This window comes from Pongo abelii, chromosome 19 (genome assembly GCF_028885655.2).
Source record: "Pongo abelii isolate AG06213 chromosome 19, NHGRI_mPonAbe1-v2.0_pri, whole genome shotgun sequence".
Classification (NCBI taxonomy): domain Eukaryota; kingdom Metazoa; phylum Chordata; class Mammalia; order Primates; family Hominidae; genus Pongo; species Pongo abelii.
The window spans coordinates 60,899,977-60,914,638 of record NC_072004.2 but is presented as its reverse complement, the minus strand read 5'-3'; the positions used below and the strand labels follow the sequence as shown (position 1 = coordinate 60,914,638).

Sequence of the window (14,662 nt, the reverse complement as noted above, 5' to 3'; positions counted from 1 at the left end):
ATTTCTGTAACTGTGTCAAGAGTCTGACTACTTTTGGGATGTCATGAGCCTGTATTTGTTAAAGTCATTCCTATTTTTCAGCAATTCCTTGGTTACCTGGCATGGTCAAAAATGAGTGGGAAAAGCAGGTTCACTAGATAAGTCAACTATTATCACTGATAGTCGAACTCACAATTTCCAGCTTAGCCATTTATAAAAAACACATTTCCCTTTATTGCTAGTATTTCATTAATAGAAGTAAAATTTACCCATGACCTTGTAATTCCACTGAAAATACTTAATTCAATTTTTCCATATTCCTGTCTGGTCCTTTTCCATATCACAGCTTTTATAATTCAAATAAGATTGTAGCTTCACTTTTATTAACATTCTGCTTTTCTAAGGTATCATAGGTATTTTCCCATGTTGGTTAATGTTTTTGAATCTTTCTCTGTACTTCTCTGTATAGTAGAGCTTTTATATGAATCACTAATCAGAGCACCTAATCCCTATGGCCACAGAAATAATCATAGAGCATCAAGAGTATTTGTGTCTGACACTTCTTTTATTCACGACAGTTATTTCCTTGACATCACTTTAAAAAAAAGCCCTTACCCAGCACTTTAGGAAGCCATGGCGGGCGGATCATGAGGTCAGGAGATGGAGACCATCCTGGCTAACACAGTGAAACCCTGTCTCTACTAAAAATAGAAAAAAATTAGCCGGGCGCGGTGACACGCGCCTGTAGTCCCAGGTCTACGCGGGAGGCTGAGGCAGGAGAATTGCTTGAACCCGGGAGGCGGAGGTTGCAGTGAGCCGAGATCGCACCACTGCACTCCAGCCTGGGCAACAGAGCAAGACTCCATCTCAAAAGAAAAAAAAAAAAGCCCTTACTTCCAAGGTCATCTTTCTTCTGATACTTGAGGTTGCCAGAATTCTGATTTCCGGATAATTTGCCTGTTACTATGCTAGGAAAAAAAAAAAACAAAAAAACAAATTTGAGGCTAGGGGAAGACTCCCAGCAAGATACGGTGTTCTAGCATCCTCTGTTTGTTACACAAGTCAACTAACTTCATTCGACTGCCATGCAACATTACTGAATTACATATATCCCTAAAAGATGCATCAGAGGGCAAGCCTTTATCCTTGTTTATCCTTCTGCCTGAGTGCTATGTTTAAGATGTAACTTCTTTTCCTAAAAAATTTAAGTCACTTAAAATACTTTTAAGTGTCCTCCCTCAATAAAGATTCCAATATAGTCTTTGAATATGGGTTCTTCAAATTTCTAAGTTCAATGCCTAGATAAAGTAGACAAAAAGACTAGAAAACACTAAAAAGATGTCCTGGTCTCTATTCTAGTTGTGCCACTAGCTCTAAGAACCTGACAGATTACAAATTACATTTGCCTTCCTGACCTATGATTGCATGTGGGCACATTTCACGCACAATATTATCAGTTATTTCAGTTTGGGGCAGGGTTTCTCAATCTTAGCACTATGGACATTTTGGGCTGAATAATTTTTTGTTGTTTGGGGGTGAGGCAGTGCTTTGTTGGTTATTTAGTAGCATTCTTAGCCTCTACCTATTAGATGCCAGTAGCACCCTATACCCCCACCTCCATGTTGTGACAACCAAAAATGTCTTCACACATCGCTAAATGTTCCCCGAGAGGCAAAAATCACTCTCCTCCAGCCCCTGGCGGTGTGAGAAGGATCTAGATTTGCTGATTTGGATTCAGTTCTGCTTATGATTTAACCAACTGGTAGTTTTAGAATTCATGCTTGGGCTTGGTCTCTGATGAAAAGTAATTCACATTCTATACTCATCCTCAAAATCAACTATTGTACATTCCCACATAAATGCTGGCATTAGAAGACTATGCCAGAAAAGAAAAGTCCTTTTGTCTTCTGCTGCTTCATCATCTAAAAGAAAAGTAAATTGATTTCCACAGGCTGGGCATGGTGGCTCACGCCTGTAATCCCAGCACTTTGGGAGGCCAAGGCAGGAGGGTCACTTGAGCCCAGGAGTCGAGACCAGCCTGAGCAACATAGGGAGACCTCGTCTCTACAAATTTAAATAAATAAACGTGAACACACACACACACACACGGAAAGAGTGAACTCCAGCTAAGAATACCAGTCACGGTGTTAAAATAATTCCCAAACTTTCCTGCACGTTGGAATCACCTAAAACATACTTGACAATTACTGATGCATGGTTCCCACTGCGGCCTTGTGATAAAATGGGTAATGTGTGTGGATTTTTAGAAGCTGTCCAGGTAATTCCCAATGTTGCTGTACAATGAATTTTGGGAGCCACTATCTTAAACACTTACTGAATCACTTGTGGCATGATTTTTAAACCGAAATTCCTGTCCCTACCCTAGACTTCCTAACCAGAATCTCTGGGGTAGGGGATCCCTGGAACGTGTATTTAACGTTAAGCTCCATAGGTGATCCTAATGCCCAGCCAAAGCTGCAAATTATTAGCTAAGAACAAAGGAGAAATCTCTAAAATACGTGAAACTTGTCTTTGCCAGTGGTTCTCAAAACTTGGCCTCAAAATCAACTACAGGACTTACTAAAATATAGATTGCTAGTCCCACTCTCCTTCTTCTCCCCGCCCCACCCCGTGTTTCTGACTGAGTCCTGGAGTCGGGCCCTAGAATTTGCACTTTTAACAGGTTCCCGGGTGATGCTGATGCTGCCGGTCCTGGGCTCCACACTCCCAGAACCGCTGCAATGTACTTAACAAATTCCAGGTTAAGTACATTACAGTTGTATGTTAACAGGGGTGGGGCGAGAGAGCCTCAAAGGCCTAATTCATGCCTCTTTTGTACAGATGAACTGCTAATCCCAGTTGAAGCACAAAAAACACGAGTAGTCCAATTTCCAGAGTTACCCTTAGCACATAAACCACATGTGGTTTGCAGAGTGAAAGTATGAATAATATACATTTTAAAAGCGTGTGCGCGCAGCGGGGTAAGGCAGACTGCTAGATACCCGATTAGAGGCTGCGGACCTTTTTTTTTTTTCTTTTTTTGGCGAGGTGCAATCAGGGAGTCTCACTCTGCAGCATGGTATAAGCACAATCACTAAGAAGAACTGGGTGCTACTTGCAGTTTTGCCACCAATTTCTTTGGTGACTTTGGGTGTTAAGTGGCTGTTTTTAACCTCTGTCCTCTTAGGTAGATAATATCGGAAACCTCTTCCACCTACGACCCGCAGAGCAAGGGCTTGTCCCGGGATTTGTCCTGCACCCCCACCTCTCGCGTCTGCGCCACCCTGCGGGCAGCGCCCGCCCCTACCTGGCAATACAGCCGATAAAGGGGTACGGCAGCGTAGGACGCCCCAAGCATGCCCACGGCGACAGCGACCACGTAAGTGAGGGTCGTCTTGTTCCGCCGCCGCCACTCCTCCTTCTGCGCGCGCGTGAAAGGGTTCGAGTTCTTATGCCGCCGCGGCGGCTGCAATGCTGGATGCCGGGCTCCAAGGCTGCAGCGCTTCCATGTCCCAAGCCACCTCAGTCCTCTCCCGGCACCTCCTGTCCCACTGCACTCTGGCCTAAGAAACGGCTCTACCCTCTCTGCAGCCCTGGTTGGAGACCCAGGGTGGATCCAGCACCAGCCACAGAAAGCTACGCGCCTCCATCCCGGACGCCAGAGTCCTCCCATAACCCCCTGAACTAACACCCACCGGCCTCTCAGGGACGAGAGGTGAAATCTCGCGAGGCATGCTCCGTCTCGCGAGATCTGGGTTGAGCCTGCCGCTGCCTTGGCTACCAGGCTCCTCAGGTGGCAGCGCTTGCAGTCGGGCTACGGAGGCCGGGTTGCGAGATTACTGGTAAGTTTGCGTTTTGCTTTGTGACTGTTCCACTTCGCTTCTCGCCAGAGCGTCTCTTAACGTTTAGGAAAATGCGTTTCGCCCGTCCGCGTGCAAGCTTGCCATCACTTGGAGTTGTGCCTGTGATCTTTATTTAAACTCCACCAGCCTTTGTCTCCACCTGGCAGCCCCGGCGACGCTCTCCCGTGGTCTTTTCTCCTGGGGTCCCCTGGCCGCTGGCTCCTGTGCTTACTGCCCTGGACTTGGTTCAGGGATCACCTCTCTCAGGAAGCCTTCCTGCGTTAACCGCAGCCTTCATGGACACCCACGACACCTGCATTTTCTCAGCCCGTGGGCAGTCGGCTTCCGCTGCTCTGATGCCCCTTACAACTTGCCCGGTGGAAAGCACCACAGCTGGAGCAGGAGGGAGGCTGTCAAGCTGGTTCGTTCGGGAGAGAGTGACCAGGATAGGAGGGCCATTTAAGGAGAGACTAAAAGAAACGAACCCCGTGGGGGGATGTGATAGCTTTCTTCAGTTGTCCCATAGGACGAACTCCAGGAGGGCAGAAAGCGTAGCGGATTTTACTGTGTTAAAAGGAAGCATCTTTCTAGAAACTATAAAATAGCAGTTAAGAGCTCAGGTTCTGAGGTTAGGCGGTTCTGGATTTTTACCCGGGTCCTCACCATGGCCCTGTGCCCTTAGGTCAGTTACTTCTCCTTTCTAAGACCTGATGTCTTTACTTGTAAAATGGAAATCAGAACAGTAAATGAGAATATTCGTATAACGTGACTTTCATGATGACTGAGGCATAGTAAGAATTTAGTTAAAAGTTAGGCTGTATTTCTGCTTGCTACGTGGCCATTTCTAATGGCCAGAGCAGGTATAATTATCCCCACTATGTGGATGAGGAACTTGGAGGCCTGAGACATTTTAACTAGTCATTCGACATTTTATTTATTTATTGCCCTCTCAACTGTGGGCCTGACACCAATCGACTTGCTGGCGCTATAGCACGGAACAAGTCGGGAGATCACTTTTGTGATGGAGTGTCCTTTCTACTGAGGGACTCAGAAAATAATCAAGTAACAGTTACCGAAATGAGGGAATTTCAGATAACAATCAGTGCAGTGAAGACAATGGAATAACATAATATGATTGACAGTCATGAGAAGGGGTAGTAAAGTAAGGACCTTTTGAAGAGGTGACATTTGAGTTTAGACCTGAACGATGGTAAGGAGCTACCTGCTCAATAACAATTCCAGGCCAAGCAAAGGCCCAAGGGAAGGAAAGAGATAGAATGATTGAAGAACAGAAAGAAGGCCACTGTGTTCCCAACATAGCAGAGTGGAAGGTGGTAGGAAATGGGGTCAGAACAGGTAACAAAGGCCTGGTAATACCAGCCTTTTAAGCCATGTCCAAGGGTTTGGATTTTATTCTAAAAGTAATAGGAAGCTATTGGAATGTTTGACGCATACAAGTGATGTGATCTGACTCACATTTTTGAAAAGATATTGATTACTTTGTGGAGAATGGATTAAAGGTACGGGGAGGAATGGAAGTAGAACAATTAGGAAGCAATTGCAGTAATCCACATGAGTGATGATGGTCACCTTGAGTGAATAATTGATTAACTTGTGGTCACAGGGCCAGAAAATTGCAGAACCAATAAAATCTGACTTCTTTCTATACTCCGGCATTTCAGGTCTCCATGATTCTACAAATTTATTCATATTGTGTAATGACAATGTTTGAAAATCTTTTTCATCTGCATGCACCTTGGTTCTTGTACCAGATTCTCAGCTCTTCTAGGATGAGATTTCTCATAGTTTAATTTTCTTACAGCATAGACCGAAATCCTTGACACCAACAGTACATTTCCGCTCACCATTCTTTTTCTCCAGGCACCCCTTCTTTGTAGCTCCAGGTAGCAGTATAAATATATGTCAGTAATACAGTCTTTATCTTGGACTCCAGTATTTTATTTTTTGTATAATAATTGCAAAATGAAACTCTTATATACAGTGATATTGATAGCAATGAAGTGGTGTTGGTCTTTGTAGCTTTCTACTTTAATAAAAGAAAATATGCATCGTATCTGATCTTAGTATGATAATGTGAAATGACAGTTCAGGTTTATGAAATACTTCTGAATGACAACTAAAATATTTTGGTTTTTTACTTATATTTTGAATGAAATGTGTAGAACATAATTTAGTTCAATGTCCAATTAACAAACATATTAAACAATTTAAAATATTTCTGCAACATAATAGTACTCAAATTTCTTGTATACCCTTCACCAAGATTAGAGAATGATAAAGATTCTTCAGTCTTTATCTGCATACTTACTTGTTTATTTCCTATTACAAGGACACTTTCTCCTTCCAAACCACAGAACAGGCATCAAAATCAGTAAGTTAATATTTATCCAGTATTACTATATGTAGTCAGCTTGGACTACCAATAGCAAAATACCACAGACTGGTTGCTTAAACAACAGAAATACTTGTTTCTCAAAGTTCTGAAGGCTGGAAAGTCAAAGATCAATGTATCAACTGATTCACTTCCTGGTGAGGGGTCTCCCTGGCTTGTGACATCTACCATCTTGCTGTGACCTTACATAGATTGGAGTAAATGAGCTCTTATGTCTCTTATAAGGACACCAATCCCATGAGATCAGGTTCCCACCCTTATGACCTCATTCAACCATAGTTAACTTCCTAATCCAAATACAGCTACATTGGGGGGTTAGGGCTTGAACATATGGATTTTGGGGGATATATATTAAATTCTTTACATCATGTTATTCATGGACTCTACATAAATTACCCCATTTGTCCCAATCATTTCCATTTTAGATCTAGGATTTAATCCAGGATTACTCGTTGATTTTAGTTGTCATGCCTCTTCAGTCTTCTTCAATCTGGAATAGTTGCCAGTCTTTTCTTGTCTTTTTTTTCTTTCTTTTTTTTTTTTTTTTTTTGGAGAGACAAGATCTTGTTGAGTTGTTCAGGCTGGTTTCAAACTCCTGGCCTTAGGTGATCTTGGTCTCCCAAAGTGCTGGGATTACAGGCGTGAGCCACCGCACCCAGCCTTATCTTTCATGACTGAGACATTTTTGAGGAATACAGGCTGGTTACGTGATTAAATGTGCCTCAATATAGGTTTGTCTGATGTTTCCTCATGTTTGTGACCCCTTGACAGGAATATCTTAGAGGAAATGCTGTGCTTCAATCAGTGAGTCCTCTTAGGCATCACATGATCTCAATTTATTCCATGGCTTCATGATGTTAACTTCTGTTTCTGTAAGTTTGGGTCTGCCAGGTTTCTCTGTTACAAGGTGAATTAGCAAATATGTCACATTCATAAATTAATAGGCATTGTGTGTTTTGTGGGGAGAATCTTTGTGTTTTGTAGGGAGAAGCTTTGAGACTGTAAATATTCTGTTTCTCATCGTATTTTCTCCTGCCAGATTTCTCCATTGATACTTCTTGTTTGAATCTGTTATCACTGTGATGGATGCCAAATGACAATTTTCTGATGTTATCAGTCCTTCTAGATTTATTAGTTGGCATTTTGCTGTAAGGTAGAGTTTTCCTTGCTATACCATATATTTCTTGTTTATTTGTTTACATTGGTATAGACTCATGAATTCAAATTTTAATCAATTTACTATTATTTTTTAATTCTGATTTCAAATTTTCTTAGACTTAGCCAATAGAAGCCCCTTTATGACATGTTTCCGTCATTCTTTCATCACTTCCTTATTTTCTGGCACAACAATGTGCCATGGTTATCTTGTATTTTCCTGACCTGCCTTGGAATCAGCCTTTTCTGTCAGGAATTTTGGTTTCTTTAGTGGAAAGTGGTATTTAGAAACAAATCTGAGCACTAGAAGTGTTCATTACTAGCCTTTCTCAGCAGAGAGACCCTAGAGAATTTGTATGTATAAACAAGTGTGCATATGTGTGTTCAACAGCAGGAAATCTGGCTACCTTTATCTTCAGTGTATGTACTTACTTGCTCAATTCCCCCCATATGTAAGCAAATTACTGTGGCTGAAAGCTTGGCCCTAGAAAAGTGAATTCATCTCTGCCTGGTATGTCAGCCCAAAGCTGAGTATTAAATATGCTGCCCACTGGACACCATCCAAAAACTCAGCAAGACAAAAGTGACGAGGAAGAAGGAAAGAGAAAAGTGTATTTAGGAAGTTCAGCTCCAGACATTTTAGAAAGGGTAGGAGGAAGGAGGAAAGGCCAGTTAGGAAGTTTGGTTCTAGACACATAGGCCCTTTCACCTACCCTTTTCCCAAGCTCAGCGAATGGATAGGGGAAGCAGGCTTAGAATGATGAGTTAACTTGTCCAAGCCTAATCGGTTGGGTAGTGGCAGAGCTGGAGTTTAAGCCCGGATTTTTTCTGACTCCTTACAACTTGCTATTTTTACTGCATCTTGTAGAAAGCAGCTTTGCAACGGATGACAACAAAACAACAACAAAAACACTGAAGCCTTTCTTTTCTATATTAGGAAATATTTCTTTACTTTTGTCTCAGGTAAAAATCATCATTAACGTGGTTAGATGCCTATTTGTAAGATGGCATATTTGAAGTTATTTCTAAGCTAGAACAAACAGCTTAGACAGAGTTGAGCATAGTAGGATTGGGGTGAGAGACCGAGGTTATAACCTGGATACAAGGAGTTCTTATGATGATGAAAGGTCTGTCAATATGCATAGATACAATAACAATACAACATTGGGAGATGCTGAAATGAATATTTTTTTCTCTAAAGCTTTAAATGAATGCATAAGCCTGGGCTGCAATTTTTATGAGTCTGAGTGTGCTTGTAATAATACATAAATTGTTATGATAACTAATGCCAAATAATGGATTATACCATGAATGGAATGAGAGCTCCTCAGGGCAGGGCTAATCCAACCCTGTTTTGTAGGTAGAGGTGTTAATTACACATTTTAAATATCAAGAGCTGGACTGACATGTCAGATTTGACACCTTTAATTTGCAACATTATTTTTCAGCAATAAACAGTTAAACCTTGTAAACGCTTTCTGGTTAGCGATAATCATGTCCAATTTTATATATTAGGTAAAGTAAGTTATATAAGTTATTTTTCATGTAAGCCATTTTGATATTCACATAATGTTTTCTTATCTGATTATTGATTTTTAGGCTTTCTATGGATTATAAAGATGTATTATTTTAAATTTTGGTATTTTTAATCCATAACATAAGTTAAGGAAATTGGGACTTCAGTCTTAATATGGTGTTCGTCACTGAACTGTATTTTCTAGTGGTTTTCCTGATAAAGCTCCTGAATCCATTTAACAATGTGAAATACCTAACAATAATTCTGACAATACTCACAACTGTTTATTTGGTAGCTATTTATCACAATACTTGTATCTAAAAGAATAAGAGTAATGTATTTGAATAAATAGTAAGTACAAATATATGGTGTTTGCTTAAGAAAAGGCAGGGTAATCATTGTTTTCCAATTAGTGCACAATAATGCCCTGAAGTCCTCTCAGTCAGTTTTGATACCCTAGTTTCTTATATTCTGGCAGCGGCCTCTGTGCCATCTTTTTGAGGAGCTACTCCGTTTAAAAGCTCTTGATTAAGTTTATATGATTGACAGATAATGTGAAAGGAAAACAGAAATCTTTTATCAATAGAAGGCATTTATTAATTCAAGTAATGTTTATCAAGATCAGGGCCAGCTTCATGAAAATATGACCTGTGCAGTCACACAAGGCCCTGCTCTTAAAAGGGCCTCTCACTTATGATGTAGGACACGCAAGCCCCCAAATTGGGGCTTAGCCCAGGAGGGTTCTTGGCTTGGCCCAGAAAAGAATTCCAGGGCAAGCTGGTGGTGTTAAACAGCAACTTTTATTGAAGTGGCATTGTACAGTAAGCAGCAGAGAGACTGCTTCTTGCAGAATGGGGCTACCCCCATAGGCACTGTGACCAGAATAGCAGCTTAGAGGCAGTTTTGCACTCATAGTTATACCCACTTTTAATTATATGCAAACTAAGGGACAGTTTATGCAGAAATTTCTAGGATGAGTGTGGTAACTTCCAGTTCATAGGGTCATTGCCATGGAAAGGGGTGGTAAGATCTGTGTGTTGCCATGGCGATAGTAAACTGATGTGGCGCACTGTTGGCCATGTCTTCTGGAAAGCTGCTTCTATCCAGGAACTTTTTAGCTGATCCTCAGTTTGGTTCCAAGTCCTGATTCCTACCCCACTTAGATAAGCCCTGTGTTTGTTTAATGCTCCACTGTCAGCATCTTGAAATTATTTTTTGTTTTTGAGACGGAGTCTCACTCTGTCACCCAGGCTGGAGTGCAATGGCATGATCCTGGCTCACTGCAACCTCTGCCTCCCAGGTTCACGTGATCTTCCTGCCTCAGCCTCCTGAGTAGTAGCTGGGATTACAGGCCCATACCACCATGCCCTGCTAAAAATTCTTAATAATTATTTAACATGGGGCCTTGCATTTTCATTTTGTATTGGGCCCTGCAATTTATGCAGCCAGTCCTGGCCAAGATGTAAATAGATATAAATATAGATAGAGATGCAGATACAGATATAGGCACAATATTATATCTCAAATGCACTAACAGACAGTCTCACATGATTCAGGCCAAAGCACAGTCTAATTGCATGATTTAATTATGTGATTAAAGGCAAAGGCAGAAAACTAGGGAAAGTACAAAAATGGAGAGCCTTTAGAGCCTTTACTTTTAACCTTTAGAAGGTTAAAGGTAAGAGATAAAGGAAAAGGCAAATTCAGGTCTTCTGAGAATAGTCAGGTTAAGTGAAATATGATCAAAACTCCAAACTTGCTACCATAGCCCATAAGACCCTAGGAAATCCAGACCCTGCCTACTTCTCTAACCTTATCTCCTACCATTCTCTCCCTGTTCACCACACTCCAGTTGCACTTCTTTCTTTTCTGTAAACACCTCAAGTTCGTTTTACTGCCCTGAGACCTCTTCTCTGCCTGGAATGCTTTGTCCCTCAGCTTTTTTCACAGATGACTTATTATTTGGATCTTAGCTGGGACACCCTCCCCAGTCTAAATTAGCCCTTCTCTCCTTCGTCACATTTGCTATCACCTTTCAATATCTGAAATCTAGTTCATTTAATTGTATCTTTTTTTATTGTTTTTCTCCCACCACTAGAATGTAAATACCAAAAGAGCAATGATCTTGACTTGTTCACCATAATGTCACATGCCCTTAGTGTTGTACCTGCACATAATTGTACTGAGTTAAATATTTGGTGGATGAATGCATGAATGAAAGCAAACAGAAGGCAGTCAGGTAGCCTAAGGAAACTTCTGAGAGCAGTGAGCTGTTGTGCTGATGAAGACTCCTTTCAAGAAGACTAAGACTTTCTTTGAAGTAGTTTTCTGATGTTTCCCACTGAGTTGGGCTGTGTGTTACAGGCAGATGCTTATGCATCCTGAAATAGGACCAATTGTCCCATAGAACTGATATTAATCGTTTCTTTGAATAAACACAGAAATTGATTCTCCCATTGTTAAAACTTGAGAAAGTTAAATTTGTCTTATCTGAGTTACTTTCTCAGGAAACCAACCATCAGACCTCCCAGATACTATCAAGAAACTGAAACTTACCAGATCATTGCATCTGGACAATATGATACCAGACCCCTCAGCCATCATGACTGCCTTACCCAGGGGTACCCAGTCCTTAGGCTGCAGACTAGTAGCCGTCCGTGGCCTGTTAGGAACCCGCAGACGGCAGGAGGTGAGTGGAGGGCAAGTGGGCATTACCACCTGAGCTCCACCTCCTGTCAGATCAGTGGCAGCATTAGATTCTCCCAGGGGTGAGAACCCTATTGTGAATTAGGCATGTGAGTGGTCCAGGTCACATGCTCCTTATGAGAATCCAATGCCTGATGATCTAAGGTGGAACAGTTTCATCTTGAAACCATCCCCCACACCCCCATGCCTGGAAAAATTGTCTTCCACAAAACTGGTCCCTGGTACCAAAAAGGTTGTGAACCGCTGGCCTAACCAATCACTTGCTACCTGTTGACCAACTCCTCTTCCTTACCCCTCCCTAATTCCTGTTTTCCCACACATACTTACATTTTTTCCCTGCCGTATAAGCCCCTAATTTTAGCTGGTCAGGGAGAGGGATACAAATTTCCCGTCTCGTTGGCTGCGGCACCCAGTTAAAGCCTTCTTCCCTGTCAATACTCCTTCTTTCAGTGATTGGTTTTCTGTGTAGCGAGCAACAGGACCTAAACCGAACCCCTGGCATTTTGGTAACACCCCCAAGAGAAATGAGCAGCATTTCTGAACTCGTTAGATTCTTGAAAGAAAAAAAAACATGCACTAGCAAACAGAATATTGCCTTTGGGTACAGAATGAAAGATAATAAAATACCGTTGGCCATCAGTATCCGCAGGTTCCACATACACAGATTCAACCAATCACAGATTGAAAATAAACATTAGGCCTACAACGGCTGTGTCTTTACTGAACATGTACACACTTTTTCTTGTCATCATGCCCTAAATAATATAGCATAACATATTTACATTGTGTTTGGTATTATAAGTAATCTAGGGATGATTTAAAATATAGGAGAGGATATGCATAGGTTATGTGCAAATACTACACCATTTTATGTCAGGGACTTGAATATCTTCTAATTTTGGTATCTGCAGTGTCCTGGAACAAGTTCCCTGAAAATACTGAGGGATGACTATAACTCTTTGATCTTTTATATATTGGTTTCCTGAAACTTTTATGTCATTTAAAAATGATCAATTAAGTTTAGCCCAGGGAAAATAGTCATTCCTGATTTTGCCAATTTTCTTAAACAACCTTAGGATTATATAAATAGCTTATGTTATCATGAAGAATCTCTGCTGTGATAAGGTATAAAACAAGTTACCAGTTTCTAAATGCTGTCATTTTTGTGTCTCCTCAAGTATAATACATCTAACTTTATAGGAAGAAATATTTACATTTTTAATATTAGCTTTAGTGAATAAATAAATAGTCGGCATTTCTAACTTGTCAGTCCACAGAAACCAGACAGATTATTTGCTGAGCAGCCAACATCATTGTGCCCTCTTCCTCTTTTGAAATGACCTTAATGTGAAATGTCACTACACTAGTACACTTTTCCCTCCACTCTAATCCCTCCCAAATGACCAACTGCAGCCTACCCCATCCCATTCATGGGTCATACTGATCTTAGAGGTGGATGTATATTTTAAAAAGAAAATCTTTCCCTCAAAAAACATTGGGAGACTTGTAGTTTATTAAGCCTGCCATAAAATTTTTGATTTGTAGAGCCAAGAAAGAACCTTTAAAGATCATTTTATGAATGATTTTGACATCGTACATATGAAGACTAGGGAGCAGAGTAAGTGGCTGCTCAAAGTCATATGTCTAGTGGGCATCTACCCTCTGGACTGGTACTCTTCCCAATGCAATAAAAAAAAAACATGAAATATATGTACTATGTAATATGTACTATGAGCTTCTTTGCTATGAGTCATCTTTCTTTTTAAATTACAGCAGAAAATAAGTGTACTTATTTATACTGCCTGTCAATTTGCTTACAAAGGAGTTGTCATAAGAAGTTATTTGAAGGATGTAGCTGATTTTCTTTGTGAAACACCAGATCTGTGTTATTTTCTCTTTTAAATTGCAACATTTGTTGATACCTTAGCAAATGAAGATGAAAAGAGAAAATGACATAAAGGTAAAATGACATTAAAGGAGACATAATTAGAAAGAGCTGATTTTAAATATTAGATGCCAAGAAGGTACACTCAAACATGGTAACTTTTTTGATATTTTTCCTTCTTTATCCAAATAATATATCAAAGTATATATCCTTGTTGTAAGCCATTCAAAAAATAAAGAATAAAGAAGGAAATAAAAATAACAGTAAATAAAAATAGTAGTTCCAATTGTCAGTTATTGTTTACATTTTGTTGTATATTTTTAATAAATGCAATTTTAAAAGATGAAATTATTCTACACATTGTGTTTTTACCTTGCTGTTGTTTTTTACCTAGACCATTTTTGATGATTACATAGTATTGTTTTACATGATTATACTGTAAATTATTTAACCAATTATCAATTTTTACATATTTTTGAGGTTTCTGATATTTTATAATTACTAACTATTCTGTAATGATACTTATGAACTAACAGATACTTCTGTGTGTTTGCTGAATCACTCCTTGCCAACCACAAAGTATTAAAATGAACTAGTATCCTGCCTTTGGTAGACAAACCCTGGATTTAGATTTTCCCCCATTACTGATATCCCATTTCCCCAGGTGCCCCTCAAAATGTTTTTGTTCTCTCACTTTTTCTAACCTTCTTTTTCTTTATTGTTCATAATTGTTTATTAAATGTGCTGAATTTTCACTTTTAAGGGATATTTTACAAACCATACCTACCTAGCATTTTTAGATACTTCTGACCCCAGCCACATCTTCCTTTTTGAACATAAAATCAAGGAGTGCCCTATGTGTCCTTATTGCTCTATCAGGAATCTGGTTACTTTATATAGTGTGTGAACCCAAGAAAGCAATTAAATCTCTCCTTTATGCCCCTGGAAAAGCTAACAGTGCTCTCTGCTAAGAAAAAGCCTCCTTTAGCCCCTTTCTTTTCTTTTGTTCCCTCACTAACAATATAAGCATAAGCCCTCATACTCAATATGAACTGAAATTCTCCAATCAGTCTACAGCCATACCACCCTGAACATGCCAGATCTTGTCTGAAATCCCCATTTTATCAAGATAATTTAGTGTATCTTTAGAGACCTCTAGATGGCCA

At 40.2% G+C, this 14,662-nt stretch overlaps 2 protein-coding genes across 17 annotated transcripts in view; one reads left to right on the top strand and one right to left on the bottom strand.

Annotated features, from left to right (window-relative positions):
* LOC100444548 (cytochrome c oxidase assembly protein COX11, mitochondrial) overlaps positions 1-3,789 on the bottom strand; it is a 57,151-nt gene extending 53,362 nt beyond the window's left edge. For 2 of the 3 annotated variants that reach the window (XR_008519532.2, XM_063718132.1), the window contains exon 1: positions 3,287-3,652. Coding sequence is in view for 2 of the 3 variants with exons in the window: in XM_063718132.1 (XP_063574202.1) it covers positions 3,287-3,652 (366 nt within the window). In the remaining variant the exon portion in view is untranslated. Of the gene's footprint in view, positions 1-3,286 lie in introns of all 3 variants that reach the window. The other variant, XM_002827362.6, reaches the window with a different exon arrangement.
* Positions 3,735-14,662, top strand: part of STXBP4 (syntaxin binding protein 4) — a 189,982-nt gene continuing 179,054 nt past the window's right edge. For 12 of the 14 annotated variants that reach the window (XR_010137888.1, XR_010137887.1, XM_063717858.1 and 9 more), the window contains exon 1: positions 3,735-3,821. The gene's annotated coding sequence lies outside the window, so the exon portion shown is untranslated. 14 annotated transcript variants of the gene reach the window in all.